General features: G+C 44.0%; 1 protein-coding gene across 1 annotated transcript in view; it reads left to right on the top strand.

The window, feature by feature from the left end:
- Nucleotides 1-17,811, top strand: part of Hephl1 (hephaestin like 1) — a 58,284-nt gene extending 40,473 nt beyond the window's left edge. Inside the window, exons 13-20 of the mRNA XM_041657597.1 lie at nt 206-345; nt 4,027-4,167; nt 8,283-8,389; nt 9,482-9,704; nt 10,966-11,105; nt 16,754-16,916; nt 17,443-17,514; nt 17,609-17,811. Of these exons, the coding sequence (XP_041513531.1) occupies nt 206-345; nt 4,027-4,167; nt 8,283-8,389; nt 9,482-9,704; nt 10,966-11,105; nt 16,754-16,916; nt 17,443-17,514; nt 17,609-17,811 (1,189 nt within the window). The remainder of the gene's footprint in view (nt 1-205; nt 346-4,026; nt 4,168-8,282; nt 8,390-9,481; nt 9,705-10,965; nt 11,106-16,753; nt 16,917-17,442; nt 17,515-17,608) is intronic.
- The last annotated feature ends 3,638 nt before the right edge of the window (nt 17,812-21,449 follow it).

The raw sequence follows: 21,449 nt of genomic DNA, 5'->3' as shown, positions 1-21,449 counted from the left end.
ACAACGATGGTTTCCAAGGGTGGCCATGGGTCCATGCTAGGTTGAGGACATGAAGAGCTCTAAGGTGCCATTGCTAGCCCTGCTCTCAGTGGCGTTGCAAAGGCCAGCTCTCCAGGGAGACCAGCTGGAGTTGGGGAGCACCACCCCAGAGCCCTGCAGATAGCAGAGGTACTCCTGCCTTCTGATGACCTTGATTTCTTTGCAGACATGGGGACATATTTATGAACCACACTGAAAACTGGATTGGCTCTCAGTACAAGAAGGTGGTTTACAGGGAATACACAAATGGAGAATTTGTGGAGATTAAAGCCAGGCCACCGAGAGAGGACCATCTACAACTCCTGGGTAAGGCAATTTCAGCCAGGCTCTGTCAGCCCCGAGGGTGGGCATGTCTCTCTACCTCCCCTCCCCCATTCCAGCCCCACCTTTCATACACACCTTGGGATCCCTGTCGTCAGGGCAATCTACCAGGTGTCTCATGCTCTTGAGCCCCTTTCCCACCTCTCTGCTGGGCTGAGAAATTTTCATCTAAATAGTTTAATGACTCAGGACTTTAGGCAGAGTGTCTGCGGGACCTCCTCAAGGTCCTGGATCAGTGTGCACAGTGACATAGAAAACTGACTCTATGAAACTGAGCATGAGCCTAGAAGAGAAAGTGGGAAGTACACTTGTACACATTGGCACAGGAGACCACTTCCGAAATAGAACCCCAGTAACACAGACACTGAGAGAAACAATTAATTAATGGGACCTCCTGAATCTGAAAAGCTTCTGTAAAGCAAAGGACACAGTCAACAAGACAAAACAACAGCCTACAGAATGGGAAAAGATCTTCACTAGCCCCACATCGGACAGAGGTCTGATCTCCAAAATATACAAAGAACTCAAGAAATTGGTCATCAAAACAACAAATAATCCAATAGAAAAATGGAGTACAGACCTAAACAGAGAACTCTCAACAGAGGAATCTAAAATGGCTGAAAGACACTTAAGGAATTTCTCAACATCCTTAGCCATCAGAGAAATGCAAATCAAAACAACTCTGAGATTCCATCTTACACCTGTAAGAACGGCCAAGATCAAAAACACTGATGACAACTTATGCTGGAGAGGTTGTGGGAAAAGGGAACACTCCCGCATTGCTGGTGGGAATGCAAACTGATATAACCCCTTTGGATATCAGTGTGGTGATTTCTCAGAAAATTAGGAAACAACCTACCTCAAGACACAGCAATACCACTTTTAGGTATATACCCAAAGGATGCTCAATCATGTCACAAGGACATGTGCTCAACTATGTTCATAGCAGCATTGTTTGTCATAGCCAGAACCTGGAAACAACCTAAATGCTCCTTGACCAAAGAAGGAATAAGTAAGGAAAATGTGGTACATTTATACAATGGAGTACTACACAACAGAAAAAATGACATCTTGAAATTTGCAGGCAAATGGATGGATCTAGAAAACATCATATTGAGTGAGGTAACCCAGACCCAGAGAGACAAATATCATATGTACTCACTTATAAATGGCTTTTAGAAATAAAGCAAAGAAAAAGCAGCTTACAATTCACAACCCCAGAGAACCTTGACAACAAAGTGTGTGTTGGGTGCCACGAGTGACAGGTCTCAATCTGACCTATGGACCGCAGAACGGACCATGTGTAAGCACGGACTCTGGGCTGGCCGATGCCCCAGCTGTGTGACTGGCCATCAATAATGCCCTTCCAGCTTCCTTCCCCATTTCCCCTCACCTGGGAGACATTAGACCCACCCCATTTGAAAAGAATCTTTTGAAGGCAGAAGACTAAATTAGAGGACTTGGGAAAGACTTCTCTGGTTTTTACACCACAGGTAGCTTCGTGAGTGTGGGTTACACGGTGTTTCCAACATCACAATGACGGCTGTGATAACAGCCTGGCATTGATAACGTGATCCCCTCCCCCACACCTCCGTGTTTGGCTGTCTCACCAGCTTGTTTGCCATTTCCACATGAGTAATCCATGAGTCACTCATTGGAGCTGCGAGTGCTCTCAGAGCTTCAAAGAAAAGGGTTGGGCTAGCAGAGGGGGCTGGGCGAGCTCCTCAAGAGCCTGGCTTGGTTGGTATGGGAAATGAGGTACATACATCAGGGGCAAGTTCACAGCCATTGTCCAGTGGAGAGCGAGGCTCCTTCACTGTTTGCAGCTTAGAATGGCCTGGACTCCCAGTAACTCAGCGGGGACAAGGCAGGTCCACCTCTGTCCACCACTGCTCTGTCCCCTCACATTGCACTGCCAGCTGGAAGACACTTTTTTAGCCAGTAAGGCTTGTGCAGTGGACTGGTAACCAGTAGTGAGTGATGACTTTAATGTGTGCAAACTGTCTGATCCATATCCTTGCTTACTGCTTAAACAATAGCAGTTCCTTTTTGCTTCTGGAGAGAACCGTAGTTCAACAAACTTTAGATGTATTAATGACTTTATCCGTGTTCCTCAGGATCAAAGGCGTAGCTTGCTTCAGTGACAAATGAATGGGTGTTGCCACACTGTTAACCCTCCAAGGGCATATGTCTGGATGAACGTAGAACACACCAAATGCCCAAGCTGTAACCTTTGGGCTCAGGTGGCAGATGCTTCTGCAGTGGGAGTCTGAAGATGACTGTGAGCCCCTCACTGCATCTTGTTGGGGTGTTTCCCTAGCACTGCAAAGCAAGAGGCACTTGGCATGAGGAAGATACCACTTGTCAGGCACAATCTCTCCTGCAGGGGCAGTTCCTTCTGCGTGGACACAGAAGCCCACAAGAGAGGCCGGAGAGCATTGTGTGCTCAGGGCATCTGGCCTAATTTCATTTCTGTTGCTGTGATAGAACAAACAAAGAAACCAAAACCTGACAGAAGCCACCTAGATAGACGAGGGTTTGTGTTAGCCCACATCTCCAGGCTACAGTCTATCTGATGGAGAGCCTGAGACACTCCACATTCAAGAGCAGAGAGGAAGGAATGCATGCCGAGTGCTCAGGGAGCTTTCTACTTGCATACAGTCCAGGGCCCCAGACCAAGGAGCAGAGCTGTGCACTTTCAGGCTGTGTCTTCTTCAGTCAGCCAAGGCAGTCAAGACCATCTCCACAGACAAGAGCACAAGTAAGATCTAGAAAACCCCTCACCAAGACCCTTCTCAGTTGATTCTAGGCTGGGTCAAGTTGACATTTAAACTAACCATCACGATATCCATGTGTTGAGAGTTAGCACCAGGTGTGCATTAGTGACCCACGTGTCGAGAGTCAGCACCAGACATGCAACATGGCTTTGCTACCCTAAGTCCCTTTATTACCCATTGTTTCATGGTAGCTCATTATTAATATCAACCCCATTTACTAAGCCATCAACGATTTTGATCCCTCAAGGTTTCACACTGCATTAGCATTCGTCAGTCTTCTGTTCCTGTGGAAACACCATGACCAAGACAGCCAGGAGAAGGATGGGCTTTTCTGTGCTTCTGCTTCCAGAGGGTAGGGGTCTGGCATGGCAGGGAGGTGAGACAGCAGGAGGCAACAAGAGCAGGAAGCCGAGAGCTCGCATCTTTCAGGGCAGACACAGGGCAAACTTTTAGAGCGAGCAGACTGGAGATGTGGAGATTTTAATCTCAAAGTTCACCCCTACTGACATACTCCAGCAAGTTTAAACCACCTAAACCTCCCAAACAGTGCCACCAACTGGAGACCAAGACTACGGAGGACACTTCCCATCCAAAGGATCACAGCTTACAATGAAACACTGCTGCTCCTGAGCAGCAAGAAGCTAAGCATTTCCTGAGTACTTGGCTTCGTTGAGAGAAATAAACTCTACAAAACCTATACAATGCCATTTAATAGTCCTGTGGGAGTAGTCCTCGTGAAGCCATTCTGCAGATGAGAAAACTGAGATTCTGATTACATGATTCACCCGAGGTCTTCTGTTAAGGGAAGGAGGGAGAATTTGGACTCAGGTTGGCCCCACTGCTAAGCATGACATAATATTTGTGATGTCCTGGCTGTGTTTTGCTTTAGGCCCCATGATCCATGCTGAGGTGGGGGACTCCATCCTCATCATCTTCAAGAACAAAGCTAGTCGGCCTTACTCCATCACAGCCCAGGGTGTGGAGGACTCGGATAGTGGGAAGCGTCTCGAAGTGCCTGTTACACAGCCGGGTAAGTCACACGCAAGGTCTGCTGCATCCTGATGAGGTAGGTCACCGAGATCTCCTCTTCTGGTCTCCGAGGGTCTTGAATGACGTCCTAGGTGTGTCTCAGTCACAGCCTAGTCCCTAGGGTATGTGCTCTTCATACAATGGGAACACCAATGGTGAACCCACTGAGCGGTACCTTGGGTCAGAGATCATTTTCAACATTTGAAACAGAAAAGTAACAACAAAACACCCATAATCCATCCTAACAGTGATCCCACAATGCAGACACCATTTTGTCAGTTCAGAAGTCATTAGTCATAGTGTCCATTGTTGTCTTATCTGTTATTAAAACAGGGAAAGAAAATGCACTTTTAATTAAACTATAACATGTTCCAAATTTGAAGATGTACCCCATCCGAGTATGTTAAAATGGAGCGTTTTACCTTTACAACTCATGAAATATGCATGGCTATGGCCATTCAACCAATGATGAAGGCACAGAATAGCAAATCACTAGACCAGGCCCTGGATGAATGACCGTGGCAACTCTGTTTGACTCCAGGACCTGACCCCTTCACCACACAGTTCTCTGACGTGACCAAGATGAGCTGAGGGGAGAGAAGGGAGACACAATGAGCCATTTCAGTAGGAACATAGATTATGAAAAGTTCTAAATGGTGGAGAATTTTTTGAAATATTCACATGAAGGTTAGTGTATGGTTATAAATATTCAGCTCCTTTGAGTACATGCTAAGGAATACGCCCACTGAGTTGTGTGGTGAGAATATGGTAGTTTTAAAGAAACTGTCAAAATGTCTTCAGAAGTGACTGTACACTGTTCCTACCTTGAATGAGAGGGCCTTCTTGTCCCATATCCTTACCAGAATTTTCTGTTTTAACCTTTGGTCATTCCAACAGGCACATGGTGGTATGGACTCACTGCCTTAGCTGGCAGTGCCCCAATGGCATATGATTTTGATCATCTTTTCATTACACGCTTGCCCTTTGCATGCCTTCCTTGGTGAGGTGTCTGTTGAGTCTGACCTGAGCTTAGTCCCTGAAACTCATGTGAAAAGTTAGATGCGGTGTTTGTGTCTGTTATCCCCGCTCTCAGTGTGTGTCTGCTATCCCCGCACTCCGTGTGGGTCTGCTATCCCCACACTCAGTGTGCGTCTGTTATCCCCGCTCTCAGTGTGCGTCTGCTATCCCCGCTCTCAGTGTATGTCTGTTATCCCCTCACTCCGTGTGCGCCTGCTATCCCCGCACTCCTACAGTGAGATGAGAGGCAGATGCAAGAGAATCAGTGAGAAGCTGTAGGCCAGGCAGCCTCAAGTATATCCCACAGCAGAGACAGCAAGAGCCCCAGCCTCAATAAAGGGGAAGGCAAGAGCTGAGTCCTGAAAGTTGTCTTCTGACCAATGTGTGCCATGACACACACCACCTGTACTCTCACGCACATCATCACGTACATATACACACATACAGCGATAACAAATATGTTTTTAAACTGAAAAGTAAGCAGCCCCTCTCAATTTTGTTCTTTTGAAATGGAGCCATTATGTTTGTTGCTGTTTGTTGCTGCGATTTAGCACTAGAAAAGGAAGGACTTATTTGGGCTCGCAGTTCCAGAGGGAAAAGCTCCGTAATGTTGGAGGAGGCATCTGGAATGGGAAGTTGAGAATTCATACTTCAAACATAAGCAACAGAGAAAGCTAAAAGTGGGGCGAGACTATGACCTCTCAAAGCCCACCCCCAGAGATGTATTTCTCAGCAAGACCTACCTCCTGAAGGGTCCATGACTCCCCAGACAGTCTTACCAAAAGGGAACAAGGTTTAACCTCATTCAGACTACCACAACCATTCATGCATCAAACATTTACCGAAATCCTTTCCTTTGCCACTGGGCAAACAACAGATTAGTCCAGGTTAAAGAGCACCTGCAGCCACTTGCCTTTCTGACGCTAAATTCAGCTCTTTGTCTAGTCTTTCACAAGGCAAAGGACTTCAAAGAGATCGTAGACATCACACCTGAAGCTGTATCCCTGCCCACTGTTACAGCAGAAGAAAAGGGAGTTCCATGAATGCATCACTTCTGTTTTGCTTTGTATACATACACTAAGGCAACGGTTCGTCGTTCTGATCAGATGGGATCGGGGTGTAGATAGTCCAAGGAGCTCATGACTTAGAACACGGTTCCAGTTGAATCTTCTGCAATGTGGCTACCATGCTAGTTAATATGAATATATTGACTCAGGGTATGATCCTGGGTCAGCCCCAGTGATGTATAGATATGGTACCTACTCATAGTGGGTGTGTACACTTGTTTTTAGAGCATAAAAAAGTCAGCTAGGTGTGGTGGTGTGTGCCTATGAGTACTCAGGAGGGTCAGGTGAGAGTTCTCAAGGCTAGGGCTAGTTTAGTCTGTCAGCAACAGTGGGAGATGAGGCCTGTTGACCTCTTACCCCTGACGAGACACTGTTGCCTACGCAGCTCAAGGAGGAGTCCTTTCCAGAAGCCTCTGTGTGGGTGTAGCAGGCATCAACAGGAAGCAAAATTAGAGTTTATTAAGAAGAGGGCCACACACACCCAAGGGGTTGGGGTAGGCTTCTCAGGAGGTAGGCTCACACTGAAGTATCTATACATTGCCGAGGGGTTAGGCTGGGCTTCTCAGGAGATAGGCTCACACTGAAGTATCTTAGCCCTCGCTGAGCACATGGTTTTGTAGCCTCTGATATCATGTTGTCCAAACATTGTAATTTACAACCAGGTTCAAAGATTAAGCAAAGTTTAAAGATTCAGTTTACAGTGATCCTGCTTACTCAGTTCTCTCACTGTAGAGAACTTCCTCTCCGTTTGTAGATGAAACCGAAAGGTGGTGTGTGGTTTATGAGGGGTACTGATAAGGATATTCAAAGGTCATGGAGTTTAAGACATCCTTAAGCCTGGCTCTTTAGCTGGTCACCCTCTTGTTTGAGCTATCTCTCAGAAAACGGAGTATGGATTCCGCCAAGCGGGCCTACATAATGGGTTTTGTTGATCATACAAGTTTGTTGTTTCATACATGAAACCGTGGGACTGAGGGACTTTGTTCCCTTCTCTGTCCCCTGTTTCCTGCTGCTTTGTCTTTCCTCGGTGCCACACAGGGAGGCTTTGTTTCAGGCAACAAAAACACAAACAAAAAAATTAACATTTATTAACCACCCAGAGTATGAAACACCGCCTCCATGTATTTAATTACATAATTTCAATTAATCCTTTAAAAAAATCTCAAAATATGGAGACTAACCTAGTATGCTGATAAGGAAACTTTAAATCAGTGAAATTAAGTAGTTTGTCAAATATCAGTTAAACAGAAAATTCCAGTCAGATGTGCAGTACATGCTAAGCAGTTGAGAAGCCAACGCAAGAGGATGGTGAGTTTGAAGACATCCCGGGTTATATGGCAAGACTCTGCCACTCTCCAAAGACTCTGGTGAAGAAACTTAAGAAAGAAAGAGTTCCGGGTCACAGTTTCTGTCGAGTCAGGGTAGCAGGGACGTGAGGTGGTGGGTCATCTCTCATCAGTGGTTGGGAAACAGAGAGATGGATGCTGGTTCTCAGCTTGCCCCCTTTCTATTCTGTCTAGGATCCCATCCCATGAGACAGGGCCACCTCAGTTAACCAAATCAAGATTTTTCCTCCCAGATAAGCTCAACGGTTACCCTGATCTGGGTAACTTGTTATCTAGATCGTAGAGCACAGGGTCTAACTAGATCAGGTGCCGTAGGTGCGCCTACACTGTCTCCTAGGTGACTGGAGAGCCTCTCAAGCTGGCAATCAGGGTTAATCATCACAGTATCAGTGGCAAAGATGGGACCCTGGAGGACAAAGTGTGCCAAAGTCAAGCAGGATGAATAGTGGAGTGCGAAATACATCTTTACATCCTGGATGTTAGTCAACAATAGAAATAGCAAACCTAAGGGAAATCACAGAGATGCCCATACCAGTTCAAGACCGTAGGAATCAGGTGTGAATGACTTTAGTAAGAACATGTCTGGCAAGCGAGAAATTATCTTCACTGACTAGAGCGTATAAAGATCTGTGTGTAATTCTTCAGGTAAATCTAATAACCAATTTCGATTTTCTATTTAATGTCAGGGGAAATAAAAACTTACAGATGGAATGTCCCCAAGAGATCAGGTCCTGGACCCTCTGATCCTAATTGTATCCCATGGGTATACTATTCCACAGCAAACTTTGTGAAGGTAAGGTGGAAAGAGGAACCAGGCTGGTTGCAAGGTTGAAGCCACTCCCATTCTGTGGGCACATGTAAAAGGGGCATGACATAGAACAGGGTCTCAAACAATAGTCCACTAGCCAAATCCAGCTGCATCTACACATCAGTACCACCCATGGGTGTAATAGAGGCAGTATGACCCACAAAGCATAAAAAAAAAAAACCAAACTAGTATATAATGCTTAATAACTATTTCAAGTTTTCCAATTGCTGGTATAGGAATATACAAATGAAATACTATTTAATTTCCAAATATAGAACCTCCAAGATAATCTGAATCATGTGAGAATATGCTAGTTTGGAGGGAAACAAGTGTCCCACAATAGATTTTGTTTTTTATTTTGGGAGGTGTGAAATCTTTTCCTTTTAATTACATTTATGCATGTGGGCATAAACACATGCACATGGCACAGCACATACGTAAAGGTCAGGTTCTCTACTTCTACTTTGTGGGTCCCAGGGATAAGGCTTGGGTCACTAGGCTTGGTGGCAGGTCTTTCCTGGCTGAGCCGTTTCTCAGGCTGCTCATGTTAGAAGAAAGGTTGGGGTTCAGGGATAGAAGACACTCCATGATTAACTAAAACTGCAGAATCTCTGGATCATAAATAGTCTGAGAAATAAAAAGCAAAGATTCAATGCCGACTTTGAGTTATGAACCTGTTGTATGTAAAACTGCAGTAGCGTTTAATCAAATGACATAAACCAAAGCCCAAACCAGAGTCATATCCTATGCAAAATGTAATCGTTGTTAAAGTGGGGCATTCTCTTCACCTTCTGCTCTCTCAGCAGCACCTTAGATATTAGGAATTAATTCTTGGAGTTCAGGAGATCAGCACACAGGTCATTTGGAAAAGTGTATTTATACATGAGCAGCATGGGAAACTTATTTGATGATTCAATTATGCATCTCAAATATATGGAGTACTTGTGTTATTCAAATTCCAACCGGTGATGAATGAGCCAGGGCGAGCGAGCAGGTGGTGTCCACACTACAAGGGTGGCGGGTGGCAAGGATGTCACATTTAATTGCTCATCAATGTTGGTCATTTTATCCTTCCAGGACACATACAGTGGCTTGATGGGGCCTCTCATCACATGCCGAGAAGGGGTACTGAATGAGAAGGGAAGAAGAAGTGACGTGGACTATGAGTTTGCTCTCTTGTTCCTGGTGTTTGATGAGAATGAATCGTGGTATCTGGATGACAATATTAAGAAGTATCTCAACAAAGATCCACGGGATTTCAGGCGCACTGATGATTTTGAAGAGAGCAACAAAATGCACGGTACGCTACGCGAGCATTTAAAGAGAGACTGCTGCTGAGACAGGCCATTGTTGAGACCCGGGCCCCACCTCTGAACCTCCTCTCCTCCAGGGACACCTGCAGAGAGCCCTCTGAAGCCCTTTCAGGAGTGAACCAGCCTCACCACTGAGGCTCTGCGCCTTTTCTTTGGTCTTAACTGCCTCTGAGACTTGAGGCTGTGAAGAAGTCACTTTTTTAAAGATCCAGTTACCACTTATTGACAAGTTTATATGTGAATCCATCGCAGCTTCCGTGTGGTCAAAATTAAGGATTTGGGTTAATTCTTTGGTACATGAAATGTCACTCACAAATTTTATTTCATGTGAGTGTGTTACTGAATTGGGTGCCACTTAAAGAAGCTCGCTTTTTGATAGTTTGGGCAGGAGTGACGTGTGTGCAAGGACACACTCACTCTCTCACCAAGATCTGCATTTAAAGATGGACCTTGCGCCAGGTTTTTGTGGAGTAGAACTCCGTGGCAGGATCGCCCATCCAGACACTCTTTCTCACCCATCTCTGCAGCCCCTCAGCATGTTCTCAGCTTGCAGCAAGTAGAGCTCCCTGACTTGGCTGTGTTATGGTCCACAGACTGGAAGGCTGGTAGGAAGCAGTGGGCAGAGGCAGCACTGCAAGCTCAGCCTGCTTAGCTCACAGTGAGGCCTGTGCAGCCTGCCTCGTGCCCTTTTAAGAGACTCGGTTGGGCTTATTCTTGTTCTCAGAAAGTGAATCATTAAGAGCACAGTAGACATAGATTCAAATGGATTCAGCACGTGCATGTGTGTGTGTGGTGTGATTTATTTATATATATTTATTTATATAAATATATATAACATATATATTTATACACATAAGTTTTGCACATACATGTATGTGCTAGTTTCTTTGTGGCTTGGTTCACTCGTGTATAGTATGGGAGAAATCTGAATCTGGCTTCTCCTAGCACTCTTGCAGTTGGCTTCCCGAAGAGGCCTGTGGTATAAGTGACAAGCACCATGTTACTTGCGATGCAATTCTGAAAGAAAAACTGGGATGAAACTTTCCCATATCCCTACATGAGAAGATTGCGTGGTTATCTGAATTCTGGATCTAGAATGGTGGGGTCATTGACACGTGAGGGAGGTCTGCTCCCATCTGTCTGGCAGATAAAAATACGAATAGCCTAGACCTTGAACCATTTCTACCATCGGGGTGAAGGGTACCTGTCTACCACTGACCTGAGGCTATCTTATTTTCATCTTTTTAGCCATTAATGGCAAGATATTTGGAAACCTTCCTGGTCTCATAATGACAGAAGACACAATGACTAACTGGTATTTGCTGGGAATAGGAAGCGAAGTGGACATACACACCATCCATTACCATGCAGAGAGCTTTCTGTTCAAGGTAAGTATTGGGAAAGTGTTGGGGGAGACTGAGGGAACAGTTAGGGCATTTCTGAGAGGAAGGGGGTTAGCTGTCAATAGGTCAAGAGGGACTCATTAGACACTAGAACAGAGTGGCTTCCCTTCTCCCTGTGTTTCTTAATGTTTATGTCTATATCATTACTTGTAAACCACCAGCCTCTCTGAGTTTCAGAGAGAGTTTTGCCGTCAGTAGTCTGGCCATAATTGTGAGCAATGTGGAGTATGCTCTTAACACTGTCTATGAACTCCCATGTGTTTGGGGCTTCCTTGCTCCTTCCCTTCCCTTCCCTTCCCTTCCCTTCCCTTCCCTTCCCTTCCCTTCCCTTCCCTTCCCTTCCCTTCCCTTCCTGTTCCTTCCCTTCTCTTCTTTTCCCTTCCCTCCTCTCCCATGCCTTCTCCTCCTCTCCTCTTCCCTACCCCTCCCCTCCTTATTTCTTTCCCTTCCCTGCCATCTCTACTTCTTGTTCTCCTTGACCAGTTAATAAAACAGCCCTGTCTAGTAAAGGAGACCTTTCGAGCTCCAGCTTGAGCAGCTTCATCTTGACTTTTGTCCGAGAGCTGGGATTCACCGCGTGCGACCTTCTGCCATGTGAGCAATGCTGACCGCACGGTAGAATCACCTTTGGAGCTGTTTAAAGAACACGCCTCACCCCAGACCTGATGAATCAATGTTTAGGGATAAAGTCTATAAACATCTCAGGTTCTGGTGCTTCTGACAAGAGGCAATATAGTCAAATCTGATACACGAGGCAGCAGAACCAGCCCACGCTAGTGCACAGGAGTCAGCAATAATCTACTGAAATGTCTGTTTCAGAGCAGTCAGGTGTTGCCAACAGTGATTAGAGTGTCACAGGTTGAAGAGTTTTCAGAAAGTTCATTATTCAATACACATTTTAAATGTTAAGTAAAAAATCATAACATTATAAAAAGCTCATCTATACATTATGTATGTTTTAAACGAAGATTTGATTCATATTGCATAAAATTCCACTTACTGTAAGATTCTTTTTGTTGTTGTTGTTGTTGTTAGCACAGTGATCTAGCCAGCAATTAAAGCAGAGAATCCCCATCACACCCACCCTTCCCCACCCTACTACCCCTGTAGGTTGCTTCAGCACCCAGGGTGAACATTTGGCTAACACCATTCTATTTCTGTCTCTGCTATGATCTGAATGTGCTTCCCCCCAAATCACATGTTGGAGACTTGATCCCAAGTCCCATCTGTGTGGGCAGCTGGGGCCTGATGGCTGGGATCCGTTTCAGGCTGGAATTCTCATGAATAGAGAGATGCCGGTCATGTTGCCGAGGCTGCAAACTTGAGTTGCTGCTCTCTGCATTGTGTCCTTGTGCCTTTAGCCACGGGACAGTGCAGCAAAGAAGCATGTACCAGGTCAGATCTCTTTATCCTGGGCTCCGAGCCTCCCAAACTGCAACAAAAGATTCCTCTTCCTGGGCCTTCCAGATGGCCCATCAGGCAAAGGTGCTTGTCCTGCTAGGCTGATGACCTGAGTTTGGCCCTCAGGATCCACAGTGCGAGGATCGACAGGATCCACAGTGCGAGGATCAACAGGATCCACAGTGCAAGCCCCTAGGGCAGTCTTCTGACCTCCACACATGTACTACGACATTCTTACGAACATACACGCACATACATACACAAACACACGTGCACACACAACACAGATGTTAAAATCTAAAATGAAATTAAAATAAATTTCACAGACTATATCTGTAGTAATATTTCATTTGTATTTTAGGAAAGAAAGCTTATCTGAAGTTCAGAGAATAAAATAGCTGCACTGATCAGCCTTACAGACCAGACAGTGGTGACACGTACCTCTAATCCCAGTAGCCACCCTAGTTTGCCATAGAAACTGGGCGGTAGTGGTATAGGCCTTTAATCCCAGCCCTAAGAGGAATATAAAATGGGAGGAAACAGCTCTCAGTCTCATTCTGAGATTCCTGGAGGCAGGATCACCATATTAGCCTGAAGTAGAGGTAAGATCCAATGGCTGGCTGTTTTGTTTTTCTGACCTTCAGGTTGAACCCCAATATTTCTCTCTGGGTTTTTATTAATAATGCTACATATATCTCTTGTGTAGAAGCCAAGCAACTTGCATTATCTCACATCTGCCTGTTTTGTTAGCACAGGTGCTGGGTCTCATGCATCTCGTACATGTGACAACTTTGTTTCACAGAGTTGCAGTCCATCATGAGGACACAGTGCCATGTATTAATTTCCCCGATGAGAACTGTGAGAGGGTCTCCAAGGAGAGTCAAAGTCACTGTAAATAGATGCACACATTTATGCATGAATCCAAGTCTTTATTTCCTAGACAAAATGTGCTGAGTTGCTAAACCATGTAGTAAAGGTGGAGTTGGAATTTTCTTTGAGCCACCAACCAGCTCCCAAATAAAGACATGGAAACTTAGTAATTATGAATGCTCAGCCTAGTTTAGGTTTGTCCCACATGTTTAACTTAATTTAACATGTTTCTCTTTATCTGCGTTCTGCCTTGTGGCTTTTTACTTTTGTTTTATTCTGTATGTCCTATTTTGTTGATTTCTCCATGTCTGGCTGGGCCCTGGTATCTCCTTTTCTTTCTTCCTGGAGCTTAAATTCCTCCTCCTACTTAGTCTCCCTGCCCAGAAGTTCCGCCTATACCTCCTCCCTCACCATTGGCTATTTGGCTTTTTATTAGACCAATCAGGTACCTTAGGCAGTCAAGGTAAAACAGCAACACATCTCTTCATAGTTAAATCCAACACATTTTTGTATAATTAAATAGCTATTCTGCAACATAAACAAATGCAACACATCTTTACATAATTAAATAAATATTCTGCAACATTTCCCCCTTTTGTCTAACAAAAAGAATCATTTAGCTTTAACACAGTAAAACTACATACAATAAGAACAATTATCAAATAAGAATTGCATTTACAATATCCAGCTCATTTGCATTTAACAAATTCTGAGAAAGTACTCCATTATCTATCCGATCTTGGTGAGTCCAGAGTTATGTACCAAATTTACTTCCTATCCTAACTTGTATTGCCAACCCAATATTATCTTTTTAGACCTTAAAACATTTTCTTAGATAAACAATTTAAGCTTTTATGCTTCTCAATCTAATAAGCTTTACATCTCTTAGGTAAGTTTCTTTTCTGAATTTGGTAACAAGACAAACTATAACTATCTAGTCTTCAACTCCATCAGAGTCACAGAAAGATATAATATTACCTGAGTATACAAGAAATGTAGAGCAAGCAATTTCTTAAACTATAGAAATGATGGACACAGCTGGCTGACTGGAGATTCTTTGACACTCATCATTCTTTTATGAAGTAGATTGTTGCTGCCAGGAGCAGATGTATCTCACTATCACGAAAAGCCTTAGATTATTAAACATCTTAAATGCCATATTATATAAGTCTCTGAAGCATTTGAAGCTTAGCTATTTATCTAAAATATATCTATTTAACCTCAAAAACATGACTAACATGACTACAGGTTTGATGTTATAGATGACTACTCTCCTGCATTTTTAATTGTCCTAAACAGTTTGTAATAATGGCTTTTAAAAACTAGAGCGTTGTATTACATTTTTAAATGAGTTGCATAGGTACAATACCTTAAATAAGAGTAGAAACATATGGTATAACAAAAATAACCTTAAATTTGTACATATATATATCCATAACAATGTAAAATATTTGAGATAAATAGTTGTTTTTATCTTATATTCCTATATCTCCACTGAAGGATGACAAATATCCATAAACCACCAAGTGACCAGATACCACCCACTCCTCCTCTTGGGAATATGGGTGTTGCATTCTCTAGACTGCTTCCTGTTGTCTGAGAATGTTGTCTGAGAAAATTGAGGGAATGGTCAACTCCTAAGAAAACTAGCTATAGCATTTGTTGTCTAATCTTTGTGTAAGGGGAAAGTACAAGTCTTATGTGAAGTCCTTACTAGAATAGTCTGTGAGACTGGACCATCTCAGCTAGCAGCCTTGAGGAATCATCAAAAGAGACACTCTGAGAGGCTGGATCACCTGAGCCACCCAGTTTCATGTTCCTCTTACTCTGAAAACACACAAACTTTCAAAGGGAACATAAATGTCTTCATTAACACAAATATGGACTGTGCATTGTACAAAAGACAGTCAAAGGTATTTTTTGTTTTATGTTAACTTTATAAGTTTGTTTGGTATATAACCAAACCTCTATCTATGTCATATGTAATAATAAGTCATGAGGATTCTGTACCCAACAAGACTTACCATGTCTTAGCCTGTCTTAGAGTTGTTCCTATGTCAAGAGATCAGCATATACATCACTTATATTGTAGATTTTCTAGGTTTATTTCTTAGTGTCTGTAGCAATATTTTCAGGGGGTCTCCTCCAATCAAATATGGTCTCTATTAATCTAAAAAAATCCATAGCCTTTTATTTCTTATGGAAACAAGAGCACAAACTCTGCCCCATTGCAAAATATTTTCTTAATTCCATTTTAAAGTTAAGATATCCATGAAGTATCTAAGCTGCTTTAATTCAACAGTTCATTTTACAATCAAGTGTCTCTCAAAAGTTGTCATTCACTGATCAGCATTCAAAAATATCAAGGTCAACAAAACACCATACAAGATCCAAAGGCCCTGTATATTTTCTATCTTTATATAGCTTATTCTTTTTTATATATTACTTTATTCTTTACTTAAAGACTTTAAGTAATTATTTTAAAACTATTTCTTCCTAAGATTGTCTGTACCCATTTTCTTTTCTTTCTTAAGCATCCATGAACAGTGTAACCCGTTTGAAGGTTCTGATGGTCTGGACCTGTTTTACTGTATATTTGTAACATTCTCTGATCTCATGAGCCAAGCCTTAAACTACTAAGAAGCATCTAGAGCCTTCTCCCTGTGACTCTAGTGGTTGGCTTTGCCCACTCCTTGGGTCCTTGAGAGCTGAACCTTAAGCCCATGGGTTTGGTTTAACTGGGAGCCTTGTTTAATTGGGAGCTGCTCTAGGAAGTTTTTGATCACACTATGGCACATGTTTTTACTTAGCTTGCTGTTTCTATTTAGTGCCCTAGCTGCTCAAGTGCTCTTCTGCACAGCAACGCCTCTCAAAGGAGCCATATTTGTTTTTGTGTTTTTCAGTTTTCTCAGGCCCTATCTGAAATTTAGGCCCAGTGTTGGGCGCCATAAGTGTGTGTTTAATTTTATAAGAATCTGTCCAACTGTTCTAGATGAGGTGGTACAGTTTTTCCTCCCCCAGGGAAACACACTAGAGTGCTTATGCCCCTGGTTACACCTGTGCTTTGAATGCTGTGCCTGTGTCATTTTTTTCTGGGTCAGTTTGCTCTGCACTGGCCTTGTTTTACACTGAGGTGTTGGGGCCATTGTGGATGGTCATCGCTGCAAGTTTACCAAATTGATCTGTTAAGAAAAAAAAACAGTTTTACCTTTCTTCATCTCTATTGTGCTCTGATCCTGCTTTTCTTGACTTTTGCTATTTTTTAATTCCTTCCTTCTACTTACTGAGTTTCTTCACTCTTCTTTTTCTTCTTACCATGCTGAACAAAAGAAGCCACAGGACATGTCTTTTGATGTTTTCAGATAGATAATTTCTACCGAGAAGATGTGTATGATCTCTTTCCTGGGACATTTCAAACCATTGAGCTGTTTGCTGATCACCCAGGGACATGGCTGCTGCATTGCCATGTATCTGACCACATTCATGCTGGCATGGAGACCACCTACACTGTCCTCAGGAACATAGGTACTGTCTGTCAGTGATGCCAGTTCATGGCACCAATCCTCCCATAGATCTGGAAAACAGGAGGCATGAGGAAAAACACAGGTACAGACCCCAAGGGGCTCAGAGTCAAGTAAGAGAGACAAATAGGTGAATGTGTAATCACATGGAGAAAGATATGCAGAAACAGAGTGCAGAGTACAGGGTCCAGAGGCAGGAGGAGGAGGAAGCAGAGGAGGAGGGCATGTTTGATAGTCTGGGGCATGAGCCAAGGCATAAGATGCTATAATCTAAAGAGGGATCTCAGTGGATGAGCAGACTCAGAAAGTAGAGAAGGCGGCACTTGATACTGGTGTTAAACAGTCCAGTAGGTATTCAAGAAAGACGACAGAAATGGGGTGGGGGGCAAAGCCCTTACTTGTCCAAAGACATGGCTTTCATATACCATGAAAAGGATCTCTATTTATAAACATTTATACACACACACGCACATATATGTATGTGTGTATGCATGTATGTATGTATGCATGTGTGCATTTATTTTGTCCAGACAACAGGACTCCATATTCTACCAAGTCCCCTTCTGGAGCAGGATCCCATGCAATCACAGTGCCCTCCAAAGGTAAGGACACCTTCTCCAAACCCTATGTGAGTATCCCAGTGTTTGACTCCTTGGGAGAGGCAAGTACCTGATGCCTCACTTCCTTCTCTCACAGAACAACCTGGCAAGGAAAACCTCTATTTCTTCGGCAAGAATCTGCATCCAAGAGGAGCCAAGGCAGCCCTAATCATCCTTTTCATCCTGGGACTCCTCCTTCTGGTCGCTACTGTGATTCTCTCCCTCAGACTCCGCTCTGTGAGAAGGCAGACAGCTTACAGGGAAGTCCAGTCCTGTGCACTCCCCACAGATGCTCTGTGAATGCTCCGGCCTTCTCGGCAGAGAGTGGTCGGGCTCTGTGACTGGCCGCACAGTGGCCAACAGGGACACTGGACCGATGCATTGTTCACCAAGGAACTTTGACACTGTATCCTAGATCAGGCTTCTGAGCCTCTGGAATGCCATCTAAAGCAATGTGCTTTTATTTATTTATTTATTTTAACGGCTGTGAATGATTCTCAGGTAGAAAATACATGAAAAAAGAGAATGCACTGGCTTGAGAAGTGCCAGCCACCAGTCTGTTTTGTGCACAACTCACTCGGGGGGGGGGGGGGTACCCTCTGAGAAATACTTTCATGGCTTTAAATCAAATGGTGCTTCCTCAGCCAGTCACCAAGGTTTCTAGATGGGAAGCTCCTAGGGGGTACGAGAGAGCCTCAGACATCTGTCTGTCTGGAATCACACTGACGTGTGAAATCATCCCCTCAGCTGTTCCAGGGTGAACAACTTTCTGAAGAGTTGGTGGGAATGTGCAAGTCAGTATGAGCTTGGACCACATGAGTCTCTCTGAGGCTTCCAGTAGCTCTCCAGGCCTTTCCCCCTTTGATACAGAGAGCCTGTGCATTGTCTGTGATACAAGCCAAAGTTATATGGTTATTTATTTCATTGCTGCTGTTTTTAATCCAACCTGTAGGAATACTTGAACGTTTACAATTCACTTCATGCTACATTTTTACCACATGTCTCCATGGCTTCGTCTATTTTCAAAACTCAACTAGAGGGTTCTTATTTCAGGATGAGGGAGGGCTAGAATCAGTGATGGAGAAGGTTTGTCTTCTTCACGGTAAGCCAGAACTCCCTGTCAGGGCCTGAACCCTCAGTCTGACTTTTCATTCATTTGGGGGGCATTTTTCCACATCTCCATTTTCTGTGAAAGTTACAGTTTCATCATGTGAGGGACGGCAGGAGGCATACATCAATGCGACTGACTGGCTGGGAAAATCTCTTAAAATCCTGTATTCCATGCTTGTTAAAGACATAGCCTTGAGAGGATGGAGGGCAGCTAGAAAGGGGTGTCCTGGCAGTTTTTAAACCATGAGATCAGTTTTTGAAATAAGTATTATAGCTGCCAAGACTCACACAATCAGGAAACAACGAACAAGACTATGGAGAAAAGGACACAGTGCATCCTCTCCAAGGGACCCTAGAGGTTACATGTAAGATTGATGAAAGGACACAGTGCATCCTCTCCAAGGGACCCTAGAGGTTACATGTAAGATTGATGAAAGGACACAGTGCATCCTCTCCAAGGGACCCTAGAGGTTACATGTAAGATTGATGAAAGGACACAGTGCATCCTCTCCAAGGGGCCCTAGAGGTTACATGTAAGACTGATGAAAGCAACATTGTTTATTACTAGACTGGGAAACTACCTTGGCTCAGGACAAGCTGCCCTGGGATGCCGTGGCCAGACATATGATGTTAGACCTGCCTTAGCAGGAGGTCACTTGAGTGTCCAGGTGAACTAGTAGGGCCTAATAAACACTCTGGTGAAGGGATCTCTCGTGCTTTATTTTAATCTTCTTGGTGAGGGGAAATTGATAGAAAGTCTTATATAAGCCGGATGCTACTGCTAATTCTGTTGTAGTCTGCTTGAACGCCCTGTCAAACAGGGCGTCCACACGACTTTGAACCTGACCTGCTAACCACTGACAGCGTGATTTTGTGGCTTATTGGAGTTTATGCATGGTAGGCTGAACGATTACATGAGAAGTACGGTGAGCTCCTACGGCTTTCCTTTAGTAAGTCAAAAACTTGTTTAATTGTCAAAGTCCTTTTTCCTTTTTCATTTATTTTTTTTAATGAAAACAAACCACAAAGTAGTTTTGTCGCACTATTTCTCTTTTTAATAAAGTTTCATATATTCTAAAATGGCAAATTTGCATTTTTTTTCCCCACTCAGAATTAGCTGTCACTTGAAAGGTGGTCGGAACAGAACTATAGGAGCTGGAGAGACGGCTCAGCGGTTAAGAGCATGGGCCACTCTTCCAGAGGACCCGGGTTGAGTTCCCAACACCCACCTCGCAACTGTCTGTAACTCCGAGACCTGATGCCCTTGCACAGACAGACATGCAGGCAAAACATCAATGCACATAAAATAAAATAAATTATAAAAGAAGAACAGAACTATATTACATATTTATCCTCTATAACTATGTCAGTTGTACCCATTAAAGAGAACAAAATCATATATTATCCAATATGACTCCTTCCATGTGGTCATTTCTGACTCTCAAACTTGCTCTCCTGAGATAATCACCGTTTCTCTCACCGTGGAGGTGTCCTTGCTCCTGACAGAGCCAGGGTCTCTCCACTCGGTCCTGACCTTCCCTCTTTTTGCTTTCTCGAAGGCTTTTATTCCCCTAGTATCAGTTTTTTCTATCTACATCGTTCTATGAGCTAAGCTGCCAGCCATGTCCACCATTAAAAATGGAGAGCAAGGGGCAATCTTCCTTAACTCATAAGTCAGTGTCTCTCCTTAGCGCAGAGTGGAGAGAACCGCCCACATCCGCCTCCAGTACTCTTTAGGCTACACCAAGGGCTTGAAATCATCCAACCGGTAGGAAGGCCAGCCCTGCACCCCAACCAGGTGGCATTAAGAGGACATCTGCAAGACCCTTTTCAGAGGCTTCTCCACTTTCATCTTACCTCCAGCCACGAAGGATGACCTTCTAGTTTCCTGGCTCTGCGATGCAACTCCCCAGGCTTCCTTTGTCTGCCATTTCTATTTCTTCTCACTCTTTGGCTAGCTCCTCTCCTGACCTCAAAAGGTTGGAATCCCCTGGAACTGGACACTGGGCCCATTGTGCTCCTTTGTCTATTAATTAAATGACAACATTACTGTCCTCATTAGTGTGTGTGTGTGTGTGTGTGTGTGTGTGTGTCTGTGTGTGATGGCGCAGGCTGGATGCACCATGACATGCATGCCGTGGTCAGAGGATTGCAGGTCCACGGGTCATTACAACAGCTCCCTGTACAACGCTATTCCCATGTCTTCCATGCGCTGTCTTCCACAGAGTTGTCTGTTGCTGCTATGCCATTCCAAATCTCATCAGGTCACTCCCTGGTGAGTATGCTAACATCTTCCCATCACACTTTTAATTGTTCCAGACTCTTTATCCAGGTCTGTGAGACCCAGCACGGTGGGACCCACGCCCACCTCTCCAGCTTCCTGTGTTCTCTTCTGCTCAGCTTTTTATCAGCGCTGCTCCTAGGATTTCTTGCCTCGGGGTCTTTGCACACACTCCTCTCCGTGACTTTTATTTTCTTTGCTTCCTCTAGGATCTTATTCCTCTTTCTTAGGTTTTTGTTTGTTTGTTTGTTTGTTTGTTTTTTTTTTTGTAACTTTAGACACGAGCTCCCCAGACTGCCTTCCCCAGTGTGGTCCCAACTTCTGCTGTGTCCCATCTCCGGTGTTCTGCTTTGTAGCATTAATAGTGAGACATAATTATTTTGTCTGTTAGTGTCAGTTTTGTCTGTATCTTTGGTGGTTATGGAAGGGCCCTGGAAGTGAGAACTATCAATCTGTTCTGCTTGTTGCTGCATCTGCAGAGCAGGCAGCCATGCAGTCCACAGCAGTTACTGCATCTGCAGAGCAGGCAGCCATGCAGTCCACAGCA

This window comes from Microtus oregoni, unplaced genomic scaffold (assembly GCF_018167655.1).
Source record: "Microtus oregoni isolate MIOR12 unplaced genomic scaffold, Mior012 000008F_ref0000371, whole genome shotgun sequence".
Lineage (NCBI taxonomy): Eukaryota > Metazoa > Chordata > Mammalia > Rodentia > Cricetidae > Microtus > Microtus oregoni.
The sequence above is the reverse complement of the archived record's forward strand: the minus strand, read 5'-3'. Positions and strand labels throughout refer to the sequence as shown.